The sequence below is a fragment of the Nannobrachium achirus genome (genome assembly GCF_963921795.1).
Source record: "Nannobrachium achirus genome assembly, chromosome: 18".
NCBI lineage: Eukaryota > Metazoa > Chordata > Actinopteri > Myctophiformes > Myctophidae > Nannobrachium > Nannobrachium achirus.
This window is the reverse complement of record NC_137825.1, coordinates 48,882,081-48,906,022: the sequence shown is the minus strand read 5'-3', so window position 1 is coordinate 48,906,022 and position 23,942 is coordinate 48,882,081. Positions and strand designations below refer to the sequence as shown.

The 23,942-nt window shown below is 43.6% G+C and overlaps 1 protein-coding gene across 2 annotated transcripts in view; it reads right to left on the bottom strand.

Moving 5' to 3' along the window:
* The window catches only part of cog7 (component of oligomeric golgi complex 7), a 62,791-nt gene that overhangs the window by 4,137 nt on the left and 34,712 nt on the right, over window positions 1-23,942 (bottom strand). The window contains exons 8-15 of one of the 2 annotated variants that reach the window (XM_080747075.1): window positions 23,278-23,405; window positions 18,640-18,794; window positions 14,597-14,713; window positions 14,309-14,374; window positions 12,294-12,480; window positions 7,044-7,184; window positions 3,741-3,824; window positions 1,768-1,882 (exon numbers count right to left, since the gene is read on the bottom strand). In XM_080747075.1, coding sequence (XP_080603201.1) covers window positions 1,768-1,882; window positions 3,741-3,824; window positions 7,044-7,184; window positions 12,294-12,480; window positions 14,309-14,374; window positions 14,597-14,713; window positions 18,640-18,794; window positions 23,278-23,405 — 993 coding nt within the window. The remainder of the gene's footprint in view (window positions 1-1,767; window positions 1,883-3,740; window positions 3,825-7,043; window positions 7,185-12,293; window positions 12,481-14,308; window positions 14,375-14,596; window positions 14,714-18,639; window positions 18,795-23,277; window positions 23,406-23,942) is intronic. The other variant, XM_080747076.1, reaches the window with a different exon arrangement.

Below are 23,942 nucleotides of genomic sequence, written 5' to 3'. Positions count from 1 at the left end.
TAGCCAAGGCAGGTGTTTCCTGTGTTATTTCAGTACCCCCAGACTGCCACGGCCGAGTTTCCCAAGTTTTCCCCATAACAAACACATCTTTCAAAATGGCAGCCATCTTTGTTTACAATTGAAGAATAAATGTACCCCCATTGATTCCGGAAGGGGACCCAAATGCATTTGGCTCCCCATCCAGAATCAATGGTGGCAAATTTACTATAATATATATATATATTTTTTTTGTTGTTGTAGGAATGCGACAAATACAGAAAAATATTACTGAACTCAAGTCTTCATGGCGTGAGTAATCAATAGAATAAAAGTCATTTTGGTGGTGAACTGCTCCTTTAAGACCTGAAAAATAACTAAGAAAGTATTCTAAATATTATGTTTCTATGATCAGTGGTTCTCAAACGTATTTATTATTATATGTATTTGACCACGGACCCCCATCTCAAAATGTGTTGTTCCAGGGACCCCCAGAAGCAAAGATTTGAGTTTGCTTTCTTCTTTCGTGTATCATCGTCCTTCATGATTGGTTGGCGACATTTTATTTCACAAGATCTCTTGTTACTCGTCTTCTCCCCCTTGCTGACGTCGGACTCGCTTTAAAAATACTGTACACATATTCAAATGTTGGCACAAATATTCACACATTTTCAAAAGTGAAGCAGCAAAGGTAGAGCAAACAAAATAATCACTGGGGAAAAAGAAAGCGCGCAGAAAAAAAATCTGGCTAGAATAGGGGTTTTCAAAGTGGGTGACGGGGCACCCTGGGGTGCCGCGAGATAATTTGATAATATTTGGAATGTACAAAGTTATTTTCAGTCAGTTCTAACCAAAATGGCTATTATCTCAACGTTTCCTCGCAACATAATCACTAAGATATCGTCACTGTCGGGCAGAAACCGTGTATCTCCAAGTTTCAAATGTGTACGTCTTTTGGTAAAGCAAAGCCCTGCGTCATCATACAAGACCGTCGCACAAAACTAGTGAAAACAGCCGATCTACAAAGGGTCTGCTGTCTGGGTCTGCTGATCTACAAAGATCGGCTGTTTTCACTAGTTTAGTACATTTTACAGATGATAAATACATACAAGGTTTCCACCCGACAACGACGATATGCTCTAAATATAAGGTGCTGGGAGTGAAAATGATAATGTAGGGGTGCCTCGGATTTAAAAAAAAATGTATGTGGTGCCCTGGGACAAAAAGGTTTGGGAACCCCTGGTCTAGAAGCCCCAGACCAGGGGTCGGCAACCCAAAATGTTGAAAAAAATAAAAATAAAAATCTGTCTGGAGCCGCAAAAAATTATAAAAGCCTTATATATCGTCATTGTCGGGTGGAAACCTTGTATGTCCAAAACTTCGTTTTATATTTATCATTTAAAAAATTAACTAAACTAGCGAAAACAGCCGATCTACAAGCACACAACGCCTCGCACCGCGAGGCGTTGTGTGCTTGTAGATCTGCTGTTTTCACTACTTTTGTGCGTCAGTCTTGTATGATGAAGCAGGGCTTTACTTTGCAAAAAAAAAACATACAAATTTTAAACTTTAAGATACAAGGTTTCTGCCCGACAGTGACGATAAAAACATTGTTAAAACAAAAAATACATTTTTCCCCCCATCTTTTTTTTCATACATTTTTTAAAAAGCTCCACTAGGGTGGCGCTAAAGAGCCGCATGCGGCTCTAGAGCCACGGGTGGCTGACCCCCGCCCCAGACGGACAGAGAGGAGAGGAAGAGGAGAGTCGGGTGCTGCTGACAGTTCGTCACCTTGTTCGGGAGGGAAGGGCAGCTTCCCGGCGTGCAGGGCCAGCTCCAGCGCCGGGTCCTCTTGAGTCACGAAGGGCTCCAAGTGGAGCGGCAGAGACATTATGTACTGTCCTATCTGGGGACGAGGAGACACGACACATGCTGTGTGGGTAGCTCGATACATCCGCTGATGTCGTATAGCTGGGTGAAGCTGCAGTATCACGTTCATTCTACTCATATGACAGCCGTCGACAAGCCTTTTTGACTACATCTCATGTGATGTGACTTGTTTTTTTTGTTTTGTTTTTTTGCTCGCAATCCCCTCTGGGAGAGTATTACGTTGGGTTTTAAATTGGTTCACTTCCATCGCATCGGTACATTTTCGTAAACTAATCAGTTCGGCTGTGCACCAATACTTGTCAAGACAATAAATTGATTACAACTTGGTTAAACAGTGACTTAATCATACATATACATATACAATACATGCAGCAAAATTGGACTTGTTGCCTACCACCGATTGTTCTAGATATAATTGAAGAAAATTAAATCTACAATAAAAATATAATATAATGTAGCCTACAGCCTATAGTTTTATGAATATCCTAATATTTAGTGACTTGTCTTTAATAGACATCATCACAGCTGAGAACAGGACATAAGGGGAGACAAATGCGTCGCTTCGCGTCGCAAGCTTGTAGATCGGCTATTTTCACTACTGCGACACACATGATGCAAGGAATGATTTGGTGCTCCAAAACCAGCATGTGGGTATGGGCCTGCACTAGCTATCTATCTATATATATATTTCCCAGAATCTCTGTGACTATGTGTGAGACTATGTGTGAGAATTTAATAATGAATGAATTGATTGATTGAAACCTTTATTTATTCTCGAAAAGAGCATTGAGGTTCACCCTCATTTGCAATGCTGACGAGATTACAAACACAAAGATCCACAATTAAGACATACAAATACACAACAACAAGAAATAAAATGAAACATCATAGGGAAATAGTAGGTTAAAAACAATTGCATACGGAGGTAGGGAGATTTAAAAGCATGTTATTAAATTGACCATAGGATATTGGAGCATTAATTTTTAGCATGCATTGTAGATTGTTCCATGAAACGGGAGCATCAACGCAAAAAGCAGTTTTCCCTAGCTCGGACTGAACAGGTGGAACCTTAAGTGAAAGCCAGCCACTTGAGCGAGTCTGGTAAGTTATTTTTTTTCCAGTCAAGTAGTAGAGTGATATAGGGTGTAGTCAGGGAATTTTAATAAAACCCTGGGAAAAAATTCCTTACCAAACAATTTCTTCACCAATGTGTTCGTAAAGGTATCTAGTAACATATCTAACAAAGATTGAAATTCAACATCCCTAGCAAAATATTTGACAGCTAGGGTAATTCTGGGTCTCATTCACTTACTATACACTGTACTATAAGGGAAAAAATCACTCCCAAAAATATGCTTTAAGTAGCATGTTAGGGGTCTAACTAGGTGTCTTTAATTATTCTGAATCCATTGCAAGCATTTGTTTTGCACGAAAAACATTCATTGGGCCAAAAATCAGACGCAAAAAAATGATGGTTTAGTGATGAGTCATCACTTTTCACAAGGTGTATGGGGTCCATTTTTGGCCCAAGGAATGTTTTTCGTGCAAAACAAATGCTTGCAATGGATTCAGAATAATTAAAAACACCTAGTTAGACCCCTCACATCCCACTTAAAGCATATTTTTGGGAGTGATTTTTTCCCTTATACTGTAGTACAGTGTATAGTAAGTGAATGAGACCCAGAATTACCCTAGCTGTCAAACATTTTGCTAGGGATGTTGAATTTCAATCTTTGTTAGATATGTTACTAGACACCTTTACGAACACATTGGTGAAGAAATTGTTTGGTAAGGAATTTATCCCCAGATTTGACAGATATTCTGCTAGTTTTCCCTGACTAGGTGGTAGCTTGAATTGAATAAGTACTACATACGTTTGTGATGTACTCCTGTGGTGACAGGCTGAAGGTAGGCAGGTCTTCTGTGTAGCCCTCCCCAAAGCCACCTGCCTCTTGGCTCTGACAACAGAAGATTAAATTACACTCAAATATATCAAAGTGTGGGCATAAATGAGTGAAATCAGTCGTGGTGACCGATAACTTAAAAATCCACACACTAGGGCATTCACGAATAGTGATTTTTAGTATTCGAATTATTCAACCTCAAAGTATTGGAATAGTCGAATATTCGACAGGACTGGCCAAACTGTCAAATATTAAGTAAGCAAGAGGCAAACTGTGAAAATAGCCGATCTACATGCTCACAACGCCAGTTGCGAGGCGTTGCGAGCATGTAGATCTGCTATTTTCACAATATTTATCTGCGGAACCGAGTGCTTGTCAGGGTGGGGGTCCCCAGTTCACATATGTTTATTTTGGGGGTCACGGCCTAAAAAGGTTTGAGAACCCCTGGTATAGAGCATTAACAAATTCATCCACCAGGGGCATTGACAACTCATTCGTATGACTTCCTATCGAGCCAAGCCTTATAAACTATATATTTTTAAAGAGAAAACAATACAAAAATAAAAATACGCAAATATTCGACTTCGGTGAACAGCGTTGAATAGCGACTTTGATATTCGAATATTCGAATATTTGGTGAATGCCCTACCACACAGACACATAAAGATCAAATGCCCTCGTCTATGCATATAGGGCTGTCACGATTATCATATTTTTACGTGCCGATTAATTGTCACACAAATAATTGCGATTACAGTTTATAGTTTAGGCATTTAGCAGACGCTCTTCAGAGCAACTTACAATAAGCATGGTAATACAGTACATCAATACCATAAGCAAGGTAATACATCAATACATTAATTGCATAGATATATCAATCTAGAAAAATGTACAGAGGTAGACCAAGTACCTAATCAGTAAAAAACTTTATATAAAAAACTAAGAATGCTATGTAGCTTTCATGTATGGTCATTGGGGGAAGGCGAGTGATATGGTAAGTGCTATGGGCTTAGGTGGAGTCTGAAGAGGTGAGTCTTCAGGCCACGGTGGAAGCTAGGGAGTGAGTCTGTTGTTCTAAATGCGTCAGGGAGTTTATTCCACAGTTTGGAGGCCAGGAGGATTAACGATTTAATTGTGTTCTTGTCGCTGAACACTGGAGCAAATGAATAAAAATTACATTTCTGTTTGGCTTTGAGGTTGCACAGGGCAAATATGACAAATAACTTAAGTATACAAAGGAATGTCTGGCATATTTAATAACTTTATTCTTTATACATTTATAGTGGAAATGATAATGACGATTATGCAAAATAATTGCTAAAAACCCCAGGAAAGAAATACGGTACACTCGTCCTTAGGGGTGTAACGATATAGTAACTGTATCGAAATATCGTTTTTAACTTAAAAAATCGAAGTATATCAAAATGAAAACAGCTAAAATCGAATCGTCGTTTTATTTTGTATCGTATCGAATCGGCAGTGCAAAGAATCGATTGTATCAATACTACCTACTTGTGCATTGTATTTAGCATTTTTAAGAAGAAAAAATGAAAAGGAGGAGTTTAATTACTTTTCCTTTCCATATAGTTACACTGGTCTATCGATAAATATGTGTAATCTCTGGGTTCATGTAAAGGTGCAGGTTTGTCAATATACAATGTCCATGTATTTGGCAGATAATCACTGTGTTTACTTATTTATATCCATAATAATACACGTTCCCTTAAAAACCTGCACTATCCACACCTTTCACACATATTTAATTTCTTTGCTAAATAGTTACTATATCGATTTTAAATCATTGAATCGTATCGTATCGCATCGCCATGAATGAACCAATATCGTCCATGTATCGTATCATCAACCATGTATCATGATATGTATCGAATCGCTATTAACTCATCTAGTGCCATTCGCGAGATATCTCGCGAAATGTACTCGAGTATCTGTAGTGCCATTCACGGGATATCTCGGGAAAAGTAATATATTACTGTAACGGCGAGTACATTACCGAGAAGAATGGCCGGCGGTCCGGAGACGAAATCCGTCGCTGATTTCGCATCATCACGGCTCCACGAGCACAAAATAGTCCCATCCATAACATTGAGGTGGACGGGGGATCTCATCTTTAATGTCCATTATCTCAAAACTACACTTTAGAAGCTAGGATGGAGGCAGATGCTCGCTTATGTTACACAGTTATAAAAGCTCCCGGTCGGCCATTACACAACTCCACGTGGACACGGATCGGTTCCGGCGCACGATGACGTCAGACCGGAAGTGATTGCGCGGTGGACTTCTGGCCTTCAAAATAAGATAACGCAAGTGAATAGGACCTGAAGGAGGCACTTTGGACATTATAATCCGTTAATGTCTGGGGCTCAGAATGAGTTAAAATGTATCGTTACACCCCTACTCGTCCTAGACAATTCGCCCTCCTGGCCCCCAAACTGTGGAATAAACTCCCTCTCGCAAAACAGACTCACTCCATAGCTTCCTCCGTGGCCTGAAGACTCACCTCTTCAGACTTCACCTAAACCCATAGCACTTACCTTAGCACTCGCCTACCCTCAATGACCATACATGAAAGCTACATAGCATTCTTAAGTTTTATATAATTTTTTTTCTGATTAGGTGCTTGGTCTACATACGTTATTTGTTTCTAGATTGATAGTGCTATGCAATTGACGTATTGATGTTGATGTATTGATGTTGATGTATTGATGTATTACCTGCTTATTGTAAGTCACTCTGGATTAAGAGCGTCTGCTAAATGCCTAAACTGTAAACCAGGGTTTCCCAATAGGCGGCCCGCGGGCCACAGGCTACTGTCTGACCCCCACCAACGCCAGCAATAATGGTGGTATAAGAGCAGCAACACCACTAGTATATCGTCGTTGTCGGGTGGAAATCTCGTATCTCCAAATTTGTACGTTCTTTTGCAAATCATACAAGGCCGTCGCACGTGAAAACAGCCGATCTGTGTGCTTGTAGATCGGCTGTTTTCACTAGTTTAAATCATTTTTTAAAATGATAAATACAAAACGAACGGTTTTGGACATACAAGACGTTCACCCGACAACGACGAAAACTGTCGCTGGAGTAGTGGGAATACCACCGTCGGCCCCTGCAATGTTGTGGCCCTCGGCTTGTGTACCCTAGACATAATTCGGCCCTTGGGGATAAACTAATTGGGGAACCCTGGCCTAAACTGTAAACTGTATTGTGACAGGCCTAGCCTGGAAAACTTGACACGGGCTCTCCAAGTCTCACCTCCATCTTGGAGACGAGGCAGAGCTGGTGTTTGATCTGCAGGAAGACGGAGTCAAAGGCCAGCTGGTTGGCCTGCTGGTTGAGTCTGGTCAGGGCGGCCCTGGGCTCGGCCAGCAGGCTGGAGTTACCCGTACCCTTCTCCTAAAGGGCACAAAGCAGGCTGGAGTTACCCGTACCCTTCTCCTAGAGGGCACAAAGCAGCTGGAGTTACCCGTACCCTTCTCCTAAAGGGCACAAAGCAGCTGGAGTTACCCGTACCCTTCTCCTAGAGGGCACAAAGCAGCTGGAGTTACCCGTACCCTTCTCCTAAAGGGCACAAAGCAGCTGGAGTTACCCGTACCCTTCTCCTAAAGGGCACAAAGCAGCTGGAGTTACCCGTACCCTTCTCCTAGAGGGCACAAAGCAGCTGGAGTTACCCGTACCCTTCTCCTAAAGGGCACAAAGCAGGCTGGAGTTACCCGTACCCTTCTCCTAAAGGGCACAAAGCAGCTGGAGTTACCCGTACCCTTCTCCTAGAGGGCACAAAGCAGCTGGAGTTACCCGTACCCTTCTCCTAAAGGGCACAAAGCAGCTGGAGTTACCCGTACCCTTCTCCTAAAGGGCACAAAGCAGCTGGAGTTACCCGTACCCTTCTCCTAGAGGGCACAAAGCAGCTGGAGTTACCCGTACCCTTCTCCTAAAGGGCACAAAGCAGCTGGAGTTACCCGTACCCTTCTCCTAGAGGGCACAAAGCAGCTGGAGTTACCCGTACCCTTCTCCTAAAGGGCACAAAGCAGCTGGAGTTACCCGTACCCTTCTCCTAAAGGGCACAAAGCAGCTGGAGTTACCCGTACCCTTCTCCTAAAGGGCACAAAGCAGCTGGAGTTACCCGTACCCTTCTCCTAGAGGGCACAAAGCAGCTGGAGTTACCCGTACCCTTCTCCTAAAGGGCACAAAGCAGCTGGAGTTACCCGTACCCTTCTCCTAAAGGGCACAAAGCAGCTGGAGTTACCCGTACCCTTCTCCTAGAGGGCACAAAGCAGCTGGAGTTACCCGTACCCTTCTCCTAAAGGGCACAAAGCAGCTGGAGTTACCCGTACCCTTCTCCTAAAGGGCACAAAGCAGCTGGAGTTACCCGTACCCTTCTCCTAAAGGGCACAAAGCAGGCTGGAGTTACCCGTACCCTTCTCCTAAAGGGCACAAAGCAGCTGGAGTTACCCGTACCCTTCTCCTAAAGGGCACAAAGCAGCTGGAGTTACCCGTACCCTTCTCCTAAAGGGTACAAAGCAGCTGGAGTTACCCGTACCCTTCTCCTAGAGGGCACAAAGCAGCTGGAGTTACCCGTACCCTTCTCCTAAAGGGCACAAAGCAGCTGGAGTTACCCGTACCCTTCTCCTAAAGGGCACAAAGCAGCTGGAGTTACCCGTACCCTTCTCCTAAAGGGCACAAAGCAGCTGGAGTTACCCGTACCCTTCTCCTAAAGGGCACAAAGCAGCTGGAGTTACCCGTACCCTTCTCCTAAAGGGCACAAAGCAGCTGGAGTTACCCGTACCCTTCTCCTAAAGGGCACAAAGCAGGCTGGAGTTACCCGTACCCTTCTCCTAAAGGGCACAAAGCAGGCTGGAGTTACCCGTACCCTCCTCCTAGAGGGCACAAAGCAGCTGGAGTTACCCGTACCCTTCTCCTAGAGGGCACAAAGCAGGCTGGAGTTACCCGTACCCTTCTCCTAAAGGGCACAAAGCAGGCTGGAGTTACCCGTACCCTTCTCCTAGAGGGCACAAAGCAGCTGGAGTTACCCGTACCCTTCTCCTAAAGGGCACAAAGCAGCTGGAGTTACCCGTACCCTTCTCCTAAAGGGCACAAAGCAGCTGGAGTTACCCGTACCCTTCTCCTAAAGGGCACAAAGCAGCTGGAGTTACCCGTACCCTTCTCCTAAAGGGCACAAAGCAGCTGGAGTTACCCGTACCCTTCTCCTAAAGGGCACAAAGCAGGCTGGAGTTACCCGTACCCTTCTCCTAAAGGGCACAAAGCAGCTGGAGTTACCCGTACCCTTCTCCTAGAGGGCACAAAGCAGCTGGAGTTACCCGTACCCTTCTCCTAAAGGGCACAAAGCAGCTGGAGTTAACCGTACCCTTCTCCTAAAGGGCACAAAGCAGCTGGAGTTACCCGTACCCTTCTCCTAAAGGGCACAAAGCAGCTGGAGTTACCCGTACCCTTCTCCTAAAGGGCACAAAGCAGGCTGGAGTTACCCGTACCCTTCTCCTAAAGGGCACAAAGCAGCTGGAGTTACCCGTACCCTTCTCCTAAAGGGCACAAAGCAGCTGGAGTTACCCGTACCCTTCTCCTAAAGGGCACAAAGCAGCTGGAGTTACCCGTACCCTTCTCCTAAAGGGCACAAAGCAGCTGGAGTTACCCGTACCCTTCTCCTAAAGGGCACAAAGCAGCTGGAGTTACCCGTACCCTTCTCCTAGAGGGCACAAAGCAGCTGGAGTTACCCGTACCCTTCTCCTAAAGGGCACAAAGCAGCTGGAGTTACCCGTACCCTTCTCCTAGAGGGCACAAAGCAGCTGGAGTTACCCGTACCCTTCTCCTAAAGGGCACAAAGCAGCTGGAGTTACCCGTACCCTTCTCCTAAAGGGCACAAAGCAGCTGGAGTTACCCGTACCCTTCTCCTAAAGGGCACAAAGCAGCTGGAGTTACCCGTACCCTTCTCCTAGAGGGCACAAAGCAGCTGGAGTTACCCGTACCCTTCTCCTAAAGGGCACAAAGCAGCTGGAGTTACCCGTACCCTTCTCCTAAAGGGCACAAAGCAGCTGGAGTTACCCGTACCCTTCTCCTAAAGGGCACAAAGCAGCTGGAGTTACCCGTACCCTTCTCCTAAAGGGCACAAAGCAGCTGGAGTTACCCGTACCCTTCTCCTAAAGGGCACAAAGCAGCTGGAGTTACCCGTACCCTTCTCCTAAAGGGCACAAAGCAGCTGGAGTTACCCGTACCCTTCTCCTAAAGGGCACAAAGCAGCTGGAGTTACCCGTACCCTTCTCCTAAAGGGCACAAAGCAGCTGGAGTTACCCGTACCCTTCTCCTAGAGGGCACAAAGCAGCTGGAGTTACCCGTACCCTTCTCCTAGAGGGCACAAAGCAGCTGGAGTTACCCGTACCCTTCTCCTAAAGGGCACAAAGCAGCTGGAGTTACCCGTACCCTTCTCCTAAAGGGCACAAAGCAGCTGGAGTTACCCGTACCCTTCTCCTAAAGGGCACAAAGCAGCTGGAGTTACCCGTACCCTTCTCCTAGAGGGCACAAAGCAGCTGGAGTTACCCGTACCCTTCTCCTAAAGGGCACAAAGCAGCTGGAGTTACCCGTACCCTTCTCCTAAAGGGCACAAAGCAGCTGGAGTTACCCGTACCCTTCTCCTAAAGGGCACAAAGCAGCTGGAGTTACCCGTACCCTTCTCCTAGAGGGCACAAAGCAGCTGGAGTTACCCGTACCCTTCTCCTAAAGGGCACAAAGCAGCTGGAGTTACCCGTACCCTTCTCCTAAAGGGCACAAAGCAGCTGGAGTTACCCGTACCCTTCTCCTAAAGGGCACAAAGCAGCTCAGCGTCACTTCATGTCTCTCTTTCTTTACTCCCTCCAGTGGTGAACGAAGTGGGTACAGGTCAGGTGGGCACTAGGGCAGGGGTCTTTAACAGGGGGTCCGGGACCCCTAGTAGTCCAGTCATTATATGTTTGTTTTGCATGAAAAACATTCCTTGGGCTAAAAACTGACCCCAAAAGACTGTGAAAATTGATGACTCATCACTAAACCATCGTTTTGAGGGGCCATTTCTTGCCCAAGGAATGTTTTTCGTGCAAAACAAATGATTGCAATGGATTCAGAATAATTAAAAACCCCTAGTTTGACCCCTCAAATCCCACTTAAAGCCGATTTTTTTTTCCAGTCATTTTTTCCTTTATATTGTAGTGTATAGTAAGTGAAGGTAGGTAGGTAGTTTTCAAAACTTTGCCCTGGTGGGATTCCTTGGGACTTTTTTTCCCTCACTAAGGACATATTGAGGATACAAAATCAGTTGAGTTTGCTACTATTGCAATTTGTTTGAGGTTTAGCCTAATTTTGGCCTAAAATGACTGGACTATAGGGGGTCCTCAGAGTTACTACAGGGGGTCCTTCAAATCTTTGTGTGATAGAAACTTGTTTTGTCCTTTTTTTATATTAACCACTTGAACCCTAGCGTCCATATTGTGAGAACTTTAGCCAAAAATAGCAAAAACATAACATAAATTGACATGAATCCAAAATACACTGATGATTGTGCTGTCAAACGATGAAACTATGTGGAATCTGGGGGTCCCTGCTTCATCTCTCTCTCAGCTAAGGGGTCCTTGTCCTGAAAAAGACCCCTTCACTAGGGACATCTCGGCACCTCAATGTCAAATTGTAGGGTTCCCACGCATTTTTACCTAAATGAATTTCCAAAACTTTCCCCAAACTTTTCCAGAATATTTAACTCAATTTCCAGGACTATATAACAATCATCCAGCACAATCACGCACCGAGTGCCGCGCTGCGAGCTTGTAGATCTGCTATTTATTTATTTTAAGTCGTGAAAATGTGTGCGAATCTTTGAATATGTGTATTTTCAAAGCGAACGTTTGTAACTCAAATGTTGCTCCTGAGTGGTCCCTGGAACTAAATATTTTGAGATGGGGGTCCGTGGCCAAATACATATCATTTTGGGGGTCCTTCACATGAAAAAGTTTGAGAACCACTGACATAGTAGTCTCTCAAGAACAGACTAACTGAGCTCCATTTAAGTGAAAAGGACCTTTTCTTTGACGATGGCTGGCCAGATTGCTGACACAGAAACATAGGGTTTTTCCAAAAACCTTAGAAGGATTCAAAAGACACTTATCCACGACTTTCCAACGCCCCATAGTGCATTGCGCAGACGCTGTACCGAGCTTCCGGCGCCGCAGCCGAGTGTGATTTACAAGCTCACAACGGTTGCATCTGCGACGCGACGTGAGCTTGTATGTCTGCTGTTAAACCGGAAGTGTGGTCCAAACAGGTCCAAATAATCTCCAGTAAACTCCCGCGGAAACAGGTGGATAGAATCGGGTCAAAATTCAAAATTTCACGATTTAAAAAAAATAGCACATCTACAAGCTCGCAGCTGTATATCTGGTATTTTTTTTAAATAGTTTAAGCATAAAATAATAATACTCAATAATGTGTGCCCGTTCTGAACGGGTTAACAGATTGTGAATCCCATACCTTCAAGGAATAGAGCACCTCCATCAGGCTGTTGTATTCAGCCATGTTGCCCCTCTGAAGGTAGTTGTACTCCTGCCAAGGGTTCTTGATGGCATTCTTCCGCTCCGTGGAGCTGGCCTCCTGGATGCCAGCCAGACTCCGAGGGCTGTACGAATCTGAGAGGTATTTGCCTGCCGTTCCCAGGATCCTATGGATGTTGGATGATATTTGGGGGGTTAAAGGAGCTATAGTCAACTTTTTTTCTTGAAAAACGGACGCTAAAATAAAAATAACGTTTCGAAAATGTTTTATAAAAAAAATAATTGAGCTTCATATATGTGTTTCTATTCAAAAATGACCACAAAAAGCGTAAAATAATGATGAAATAATCATTTTGGCCATTATCAGACCGACTTTGTTTAATACAAAGACAATGGCCACAATGATTATTTTATCATTATTTTACACTTTTTGAGGTATTATTTTAATAGAAACACATGTATGAAGCTTAATCTTTTTTATAAAATATTTTCAAATCATTTTTATTTTGGCGTCCGTTTTTCAAGAAAAAGTTGACTCTAGCTCCTTTAAATATCGTTGTTGTCGGGTGGAAACCTATGTTCAAGACCGTTCGTTTTTATCATTTTAAAAATGAACTAAACTAGTGAAAACAGCCGATCTACAAGCACACAACGCCTCGCGGTGTGTGCTTGTAGATCGACTGTTTTCACTAGTTTTGTGCGACGGCCTTGTATGATGAAGCAGGGCTTTACTTGTCAAACAAAAAAAGGTACAAATTTGAAACTTGGAGGTACGAGGTTTCTGCCCGACAGTGACGATATACAGATCCATCTTGAGAAATTTGAATATTGTGTGAAAAAGCATCGCTGATGCCAAAGCACCCCAATTTCATTTCTCTATTGTAAATCCTTGTTTTGAGTGGAGTCGCGTAATATTGTAATATTTTGTATGCCATAAAAATATTCTTTTTTACAAAAAAAAAGGGTTGGAATAATTCACTGAATGTGCAATGTATCTAAAAAATATTAAAGTTTCAAGAAATATATGAAAGTTTTAAGGAAACCTTCAAGGCAACTTTTACACAATATTTGTTTTAGATGAATCAGAACAGAATAAAGCCATAATAAGAAATAATGTGTTTGTAATTAGAAATAATATGTTTTCATTAGACAGAAACAAACAGTACTGTGCATTATATTCTAATCATTTAACACAGATCTTCTCAGGGTGCGCAACCTCTTCCATAATGTATGTCCAGTTTGCGACAGAGCCAAATATCAATTGGTAGAGATCTAGAAACGCTCGGGAAGAAATCGCCGAGCGCTATAATGGCGGCCAGATCTTCTCGCGGTGCTTTTCACACAAAACGAGCAAAACCTCGGCGAGCTGCCCGGTCTTGCGGCAGATCGCCGTTTTTGTCGGCGAGCGCCAAAAATGGTCGGCGACAGCACAATCGGCTCAAAAGGTCGGGCAGTGTGTTCGAGCCCTTATTCGATTTCTAATTAGAACATAATGTAGGGATCATTTTTTTTTTAAAGATTTGTTTTTGGGGCTTTTTATGCGTTTATTTGATAGGACAGTAGACTGACAGGAAATGGGGAGAGAGAAGGGGAATGACATGTGGCAAAGGTCGTCCGGATCGGGAATCGAACCGGCAACGCCAGCAGGCATCATAGCCTAGTATGTGGTATGCGCATTGACCACTAGGTCAGCGGGCGCCCCTAATGTAGGGATAATTAAGGTATAACTGTGTTTGTTTCTGTCTAATGAAAACATATTATTTAAATACAAACAAAGTCAAATACAAACACATTATTTCTTATTATGGCTTCATTCTGTACTGTAAATTAGGGTGGGACCGAATCTGTATAGTAATTTAAAACTGAGAAAGTGCTTTGGTGACATCAGTTAGTTTTTTTTTTTTTTATCAGTTTCAGAGATGTCAACAGATTTGTAAAGGTTAAATGATATTCCACCTGACGGCCGACAGAGATAAAGAGAATCATTTCTCGTACTTGTTGGACAGCTGCTGCTCGAAGGCTCCACACTGCCTCAGTAACTCTCCACAAGTGGCGATGATCCTGTCAAGGACAATGTGAGACATTCACTGTATGTTACATTTTCATGTTGTAAACCAGGGGTCTTCAACAGGGGGTCCTCCAAATCCAAAAAAGAGGTTTGGTGTAGAGGGGAAAAAGAGCACACTAACACATTTTCTACTCTGTAAAGCACTTTGAGCTGCATTTCATGTCATGAAAGGTGCTACACAAATAAAGTGTTATTATTATTATTATTACACCCACCTGACCGAGTTCTGGAAAGCCGTCCAGTCCTCCTGGAAGACAGAGGAGTTTGGGGTTTCTTCCAGTTTGCACTTCTTTCTGATGGACTGCAGCGTTGTGGAGAAGTCTGACACGTACCTGGACACACAGTCGGGCATTCACCAAATATTCGGGATATTCCAATATCAAAGTCACTATTCGACGTTGTTCACCGAAGTCGAATATTCGCTTATTTGAATGTTTTTTTATTGTTTTCTCTTTAAAAAATATATAGTTTATAAAGCTTGGCTAGATAGGAAGTCATAAGAATGAGTTGTTAATGCCCCTGGTGGATGAATTTGCTTTATACCAGGGGTTCTCAAACCTTTTTAGGTAGTGACCCCCAAAATAAACATATTTGAACGGTGGACCCCCACCCTGACAAGCACTCGGAACTGTAGGTATTACATTTAATGTGACTCGGTTCCGCAGATAAATATTGTGAAAATAGCCGATCTACATGCTCACAACGCGAGGCGTTGTGAGCATGTAGATCGGCTATTTTCACAATGATCGCCTTTTGTACTTATTGTGTATTGTGTTGACAGTTTGGCCAGTCCTGTCGAATATTCGACTATTCGAATACTTTGAGTTTGAATAATTCGAATACTAAAAATCACTATTGGTGAATTCCCTAACACACAGCGGGCACAACTCTCAGACTGGATGCAAGTAGGCATGGGACCATATGAGAATTTCATATCACGATTATTGTGACCAAAGAAATAAATCGATTTACGATATTGTCGCGATAATCAAACTATCCCCAACATCCATTATCCTGGGGCGGAACATTTGCCCCCAAAAAAAGTTTTGGCAAAGAGATTTGGTTGAGAGTGAGAACAAAAAGGCTGTATCAAGTACAGCACGTATATTATAAGTACGTTTTACCAATAGAGGGTTTAAAAGGTACCGGATATGCGGCTTGGCAAATAAAGGGTTAATTGATCCCAGTGCATGTTGGAGGACGATATCACGATAAATTAAATCTCTCGTGTTTTTTTTTATCACGATAAACGATAATATGTCGCTTATCGTCCCATCCCTACTCTCATAATGGATGCAAGTCAAGAGCCACTATATACCAAATCTGGGACACGATGCGGTGCATACTGAAACAGTATTACGTAAACTGAAACCTTTTCTCCAAAATGAGATATCAACACTCATTAGTGGCGTTTCCATAAACTTATTCGAATTAGGGAAGCGAATTATCAGAAATGCGCTTTAAGACAAAGCGAATTTAGCCTGTTTCCATTAAACTGGTGAAATGCGATTCTTGGGAGATCCTGCCTGGGTCAGTCTAACTGACGTGCTGTAAACACTTCCCGCGGGCTTGCACACAGTGCACACGCATCCCGACCCAGAGCCTGTCGCGACGCACCGCCGCGGAGAAAGTGCGGCCGGCGGGAGCACAGAGCAGGCGTCCCCAAGCCGAGGCGGCCGCCCCGCCGCCCGGTTGAGTCCTCCGGGCAGACTGCATCCTGCAGCGTCGCAGATGCAAGCTGAGCTTGTACGGCCACTTTTTCCACGCGCAACACGGTGTGATGACGAAGGGTCACTCCGTGTGTAACAACCGGTTTGTTTTGTGGGCTAACGCTATACAATGGACGTTAATTAAGCGGCGGGGGAAAGTGTTATAGGAGGACGATAGCGACCAGAACATCATAATTTATTCGGATTTATTGTCTGACCCGTTTCCATTCACTTAAGCGCATTTAGTTTATTCGATTAAGCCTCAAAATCCTCAAAATCCTCCAAGCGGATAATTCTTTTTGCGGATAATGAAAGTTTATTCACATTTTGAAGTGTTTCCATAAAAGGATTTAGCGAATAAGCCGTTAATGCGCAAAAAGTAGCATTATGGAAAAGCCACTATTGACACCTGCAGTGATGAAATTACAGCGGAATATCACAATAAAAATAAAAAAAATACAAAACTAAATTAATATCAAACAAATCGCTGCCTTGCAACCCTTACTAACATTCTGTTTGACGTTGAACAAGTAACGCACATTTTCCTGATTTCACCCTGATTTAATTGGGTGAGTTCCATTGTAAATTACTCAATAAACACACACCTTGATTGTGTGCATCAGTATCACCGCACCTTGTTTGCAGGCTTCACTGTAATGTTCCATGGATGAATCATTAAATAAGATAATATTTGAATAGCTCTTCCATCCAATCCCTGCACCCCTTGATCACTGCTAAATGTCATTTAGTTTTAGTCATAATTTAGTCACCCTGAAAAGTTTTAGTTTTAGTCGAATTTTAGGCGACTAAATCTACAGTTGATTTAGTCAACTGAAATGTATTTTGGCAGGCCTTGATGGCATCGTAATGACAGATTTTACAATTGGTTGTGGTGATTTGATTTTTACTCAAGTCGCGACCCAGGACTAAAATTATTGAATGCTTTAACCCTGCAAGACCCAAATTAATTTCTACTGGCCAAAGAAAATTAAAAGAAATCTGATGGTGTTGTAGGAGTCCTAATCACAGGAAAATGTAATGTTAAAAAATTAATAATGTTTTTGTAAGATGTTATAGCCATAAATCATAAATCATAAATCATGCTCTAATTTGCATTTTGGGGATATTTTTCACAATAATAACATTATGTACATGTTCTAGACATTCTAATGATCACGAAAAAAAAAATATTACAGGCATTTTACTTATGTTTTACTGAGGAATAGCTTCAGTTAAAAAGTGAGATGTTGTTCGTCCAGATGCTGGAATTTCAACTTCTCTGGGAGGTGTGAATGTCAGCCTCTGTGGGGGGTATGTATATGCAAATAACGTGGCCAATGGCATTGTAATACTAAATAATAGCATTTAATGGTGATGTTAATGTGAAAAAAAGAACAGGAAAACTAATTTTAACATTTTTTTAAAAATGATTTAAAAAATGTTGCCAAAAAGCAGGGTTAACCAGTGAAAAATAGCAGATATACAAGTGCCGCGCTGTGAGCTTGTGTGAGCGCTAGAGTGACACGATGCAGGTCTAAATGGGTATATTCAGTGATTGTATTTCATTCAAATAAAAATATAATTGGTACATTTTCCATTCATTCTCCTCACTAGAATGTGTGCTGACCATATAAGGACTTCCACCATGGCCAGTGTTGCGAGCATAGCTAGATTCCGTTTTCAGAGGTGGCCAGCCAGTCCTCGACCAATCAGGGTAGAGTATGGCCGTAGTTATGTTATGATGTTTAGTTATGATGGTCAAAATAAAAGTTTTGAGAACCACAGAATTAAGAACGTCTGCTAAATGCCTATAGATTGTAAACTACTGAACTCATAAAATGTCACAGTCTCGTAGTAAATCAGTATCATACATATCCTGAAGCTGGAGACGTAGGCCTAGCGATATTCAGTGATTGGGTCTAATGATCAAAACGAGAACATTATAATGGTGTAGAAAATCTATAAAAAACTAAACATTTCCACGCTGTGACAAGATAACCCCGGCCACTTTCATTATCATTGAATACACCTTTAACACATCGGATGCCCACGTGATCTCTGACGTCTAATTTGTTGGTGCCCATGGCAACGCGTCATTTTACCTACCGGCGAGAGTACTGGCGAGAAAAGTAATCCGAGTAAATGTAATCCGAGTATGTCCTGTTTATTTCGCGAAAATCTTTTCTTTCAGTCAGGACCGTTTTTTATCATTTCTAAGCCACAGTGTTTGCGTTTTGAGAGAAAAATGAAAAAAGGAAGGGAATCCGGAGAAAACAGCACTTTTGTGCAGCCGGTAAACAGGAAGTCAACGAGCCACACAGCACGTCCGGGTGACGTAATTGCGCGCTGCATGTTGGGAAATGGAGTTGTTTCATCACCGCGGTAGCCAAGTGCAGTAGCTACAGTACAGTATAGTTTACTGTACAACGCGTCAAACGCGTCGTTGGGCACTCGTAAAGATCAAAGAGATTGACGCGTAGACACCACGTGGGCACCCAATGTGTTAAGAGCACGGCCCGTGACTGTGTTGAGTGAAGCATTGTGTTTACTTTGTGAAGAGGGCTTTGAGGGCCTTGAGGAGGCCGCACACGGCCAGCCCGTCAGTCAGCTTGACACAGCGCTCCACAGCGGCGCTGGCCAGGCCAAACAGCTTGCCTACGGAGTGGCTCAACTCCTCCACGCAGTCTATCACCTCCCCATGCTCCTGGACGAGACGAGAGAGAGAGAGAGACAAGGTTTTAACACGTTCAGTGGTGGAAAAAGCACTCGCGTATCGTCGTTGTTGGGTGGAAACCTTGCATCTCCAAGTTTCAGATTGGTACTTACTTTCGCAAAGTAAAGCCCTGATTCATCATACAAGGCCGTCGCACAAAAGTAGTGAAAACAGCAGATCTACAAGCACACAACGCCTTGCGGTGCGAGGCGTTGTGTGCTTGTAGATCGGCTGTTTTCACTAGTTTAAATCATTTTTAAAATGGTAAATGCAAAACGAACGGTTTTGTACATACATGGTTTCCACCCGACAACGACGATATTTGACTTACGTAAAAGTATCAATACTGCAATATAGAAATACTGTTAAAAGTGCCAGTAAGACTCCCTAATCGGGAGATAAGCGAACGTCAGGTTCGCATACACAAGGCAAAGGTAGCCAATCAGGAGGGAATATGGGGAATGGGACAGATCCATGTTGATGACATGACTTTAGAGATACTGTGTACCGCTTTGCGTGATTTTAGGGCAAAATCTGTAGGAGCTAGAAGAGGGCCGTGTGAGAAATCAGGGCTAGAGATAGAGTAAGGGGCAAAAGTGTGATGTGACGGACAGACGGACGGACAGACAGACAGACAGACGGACAGACAGTGGAGCTTTTCATAGTAACTTGACGGTCGCAACAAGTTCAGTGGTGGAAAAAGTACTCACATATTTGACTCACGTAAAAGCATCAATACTGCAATATAGAAATTACAAGTTAAAGTCCGGGATTCAAAATGTACTTAAGGGGGGGGGGGGGGGGGGGGGTCGGTTGTCTGGCCCTGTTACAGATTTTGTCCAAAAATCATGCAGATCGGTACACAGTATCTCTGTAGCCTAGGCCCCTGCACGGGCCTAAAATGTGGGCCCAGGCCCGGCCCGGGCCCATGGGATTCAGTCCAGGCCCGGCCCCTGGCCCGTTTGGTTCCGCTATTCAAAGCCCGAGCCCGGCCCGAGGCCCGTCGCCTTATTTATTTATTTATTATTATTATCTAATTATTTTGAAGCGCACGTAGCAGCAGCTGCGCTCTTGCTGACTTGCGCTCAGATAAAAACAACCCCACAAGTCAAGAACACACATCAAACTAAAAAGTACTTGTAGTTCTTGGTTTTATTAACATAACTACAAAATTAGACCGTGTAGTCTACCAGTGAACTGTACATTCATGAAACTGTAACTTTTCCAATGCAAAATTGCACATTTCCACAAGACTTCAATCAATCAAACCAGGAGGATAGGGAACAAAGCAGGCTGAGAGACGCTTAAACAATAAAATAAATAAAAGCAACAACATAAAATAGCTAGGCTAAATCAACAAAGTGCGTGCCACAAACATATTCACTATTAGTCTTAGGCTATATTAGGGACAGTTAAGAATCAATGGCATAGCAGGCCTATTAAATCAAGACAAGTAGGCAACGTGTCGTGGCTCGTGGCTCCAGCCAGCAGCAATAATAACTCAAATCACAGCCTACCTTTGAGCTGAGGTAACACAGGTAAACTCTCTCTCTCTGAAGAACAATACTGCAAAAATAGTCCCAATATCCAGTCCATAGTCCATAGTCCGTACATCACAAAAAATCGTTAATCCTGATTCTGCGGAATCTGCTCACGAGCGCCGTGAAGAAAAAGGATAGCATCAACAGTTTCGGGATTTAATCCAGTTCGCCTTTCCTCCACTGTCCTCCCTGCTGCGCTGAAGACACGCTCGCTGCTGCTGCTACTAGCAGGGATGCTCAGCACCTGGGGAGTTATAGATTACATTATTATTATTATTATTATTATTATTATTTACACAAAGTCTGCACATCATAACTATTTCAAAACATTTAAAAGCACATAGGAAATTCGTTCATTTCATTAACTTGAGGTCTAAAATAAATCACTATGCTATGATTTAACTAGACAATTTGTTACTGAGCGTTCTCACCTGACGGGCAAGCCGTGAAAGAAAAGGAAGGGTGTTCTCGTGCTGACGCCACCAAGCCAGCAAGTCTCGATCATCATCATCATCCATGGTGGGGTTAAGGTCCAGGTATCTTCTGACTTCATCCACGTCTGTGTCGTCTCCTCCTGTAGTGACGTTCTCCCACTCCGCTTCAAAATCAGCCGCTGGTCTCTTTTTTGCTGCTGGCGGCTGGTTGTCTGGCGCACCTGGCTCCTGTTGCTCCTCATCACTTGTTTTAAAGGTCGCTATCCAGTTCCTTGCGTCCTGCAGGATGGCAACTCTCTCAGTGGCAGTGAACATACGGAGCTGGTTGAACTTTGGCCATAAGAACATTGCCAGTTTATGCTGCGGCTGAATGTCAATCTTTTTATCAATCCACTCCAAGTGGCGCTGGCGGATGATAGCCTGATAAGGCAGGTCTGTGCTTGATGGTTGGCAATGACGCTTCAGCCTCTCGTGCCACCACACAACCAGGTTCAGTGTAGCGTATTTTTCGCCTTCCATCTCCCGCTGAGCGTCATAGAACTCTTTGAGAAAACTGACCAAAAAGTCCACTACATCGGGGGACACGTCTGCCATTTTATCGCCCTCTCCACGGCGGTCCAGCTTTTCCACTAGTTCACCATAGACGTCCTGGACAGATTTTAGTGTAAGATACACAGTGCTAAAACGTGTCTCCCCCATCTGTTGAACGGCCTTGGATAACTGGCTTGCCATCCCACTTTGTTTTACAAACCGGACAACTTTCTTGACTGCCAGCAGCGTTGCAGCAACCTCTGGGACTGGTTCAGTCAGCTCCTTGATATCCAATGCATGGCGGAGGACTGTGTTGTAAACATGATCTTGGCAGTCCAAGCGGCGGTACCGTCGCAGCGCGTTGACGATGTTAGACCCCTGATCTGTCACCCAGACCACATTGCTCATCACAGAGGGATCAAACTTGAGAACTGTCACGAGGTGCTTCTGCAATTCCCTGCGGATATTATCGCCTGTTTTGGAGTCCTCGAGGGGAAACATTGGCGTGGTGAGTACAGCACTCTTGAGTTGGAAATCTGGCGTTACGTAGTGGCATGTGATGGTCATATAACTAACCTTACGGTAGTCGTCGCTCCACATGTCTGTGGTCATCCCGACTTGAATTTTGAACATCACCCCTTTGATTTCAGCAACAAGCACTTCTCTTTTTTCTGTTGCCTTCGCGAGGCAGTTACGAGAGACAGTTGTGGGATCAGGTAGTAACATTTTTGCCTCCAGTCGACCATAAGTTGCGCCGATGTTAATTAGTTCCTGCGCTAACTTTTCAAATCCTCCTCCAGCCACTGTTAGGAATGGTCGTATGTCCTCGCAGCAGAATTCGACACACCTCTGAGTGATTTTGGATTTCGCAGCTGCTGGCACTGGCTTAGAGGCATAATCATGAATTGCTGTTTGTCGTGCAACACTGGCAGTGCCTGTGCAGCCGCGGTCAATATGTCGCACTAAATGAGACGTCCCCGATCCTTTACTGTTATATGTTAGGACGTGCTTGCATTTTCTGCACTGTACACAACCTGCTTGCTCGTTTGTTAGCGTAGTAATCAGATCAAACTGCTTCCAAACCTCTGATTTTCCTGCTACATTTGCTACTGCTTGGAGCTCCCCTCGAGCCAACCTCTCCGTTATTTTATTAGCATCCATGATCCATCATTAATCGTTCCCGACGACAACACGGTGTGTAGCGGCCAACGCAGTTTGTGTGCATGTCAGTGTGACTGTCTGAAGTTCCTCTCTGAGCTGTTGTTATCACGTGACTATACAGGCAGCATGCAGCGCGCAGCCAAGGACATGCCCCCACCAAGTGTCCACTTGAATAGGGTAAAATTCACTGCGCAAAATGATATGGTAATGATTATATTTGAGCGTGTGAGTTCGAGCCCGAGCCCGGCCCTAGGCCCGTTGGTGAGTTCTGAAACGAGCCCGAGCCCGGCCCGTTTTGGCGGGCCGGGCCGGGACCTGGTCGGGTCCCGTCGGGCTTGCAGGGGCCTAGTGTGTAGGGCTGTCACGATATGACATTTTACATGACGATTAATTGTCACTCAAATAATTGGCGATTAACGATTTAATTGTGTTTTTGTCCTTGACAATTACATTTCTGTTTTGGCTTTTAGGCTTTGAAGTTGTACATGGTAGATATGACACATAACCTAAATATACAAAGAAATTACTGACATATTTGACAACTTACTACTTAAAAAGTAACTTTGATAGTGGAAATAGCCGATCTACAAGCTTGTGAGCTTGTAGATCTGCTATTTCCACAATTTTTGAATATAAAAATATATGAACATTTTTCAACATGGAAATGATTATGACGATTATGAAAAATAATCACGATTATGTCAAAAAATCACGATTAGACGATTATGTAATAATTGTGACAGCCCTGTGTGTGTGTGTGTGTGTGTGTGTGTGTGTGTGTGTGTGTGTGTGTGTGTAGTATCTAACCAGAGGTACAGCACTGATCTGGATGAGGAGGTGGGCTTCCTCCAGGTCTCCGTACTGCAGCTGGTAGGGTTTGTAGGGGTCGTACAGGGCGTTGACCAGCTCGTTCACCTTCAACAGGTTGTTCTCCCCTGGGACACGGTGCGGAAGGATGTGCATTATAATCAGTGTTGCCAGATGGGAAATGTTGAATTATCGTATTTGACATAAAACTATCGTACACCGCCAAAAAAAGGGAAATCACCCGCGTAAAAAAGTAATTACACCAAAAAATTCGTCTTTTGGGGCGCACGCTGGTCTGGTGGTCAAGGCGCATACCACATATTGCTGGCGTCGCCGGTTCGATTCCCGATCCGGACGACCTTTGCCACATGTCATTCCCCATCTCTCTCCCCATTTCCTGTCAGTCTACTGTCCTATCAAATAAAGGCACGAAAAGCCCAAAAAAAAACAAATCTTTAAAAAAGAAATGCGTCTTTAGTGTAAGAAACAACCTTGTTTGAGACTCCTGTGTGACAAAAACGCATCATAAGCTGCGTGGAGGCAGGCAGGAAACTTCCTGGAGCTTACACAAATAAAAGCCTAAAACTGGTCTGGAAAGACACGACCGGTGTTTTCAATGCTTCCAAGTGCAGATCTAGGGTCAGCTTGACTGATTTACTGGCTTA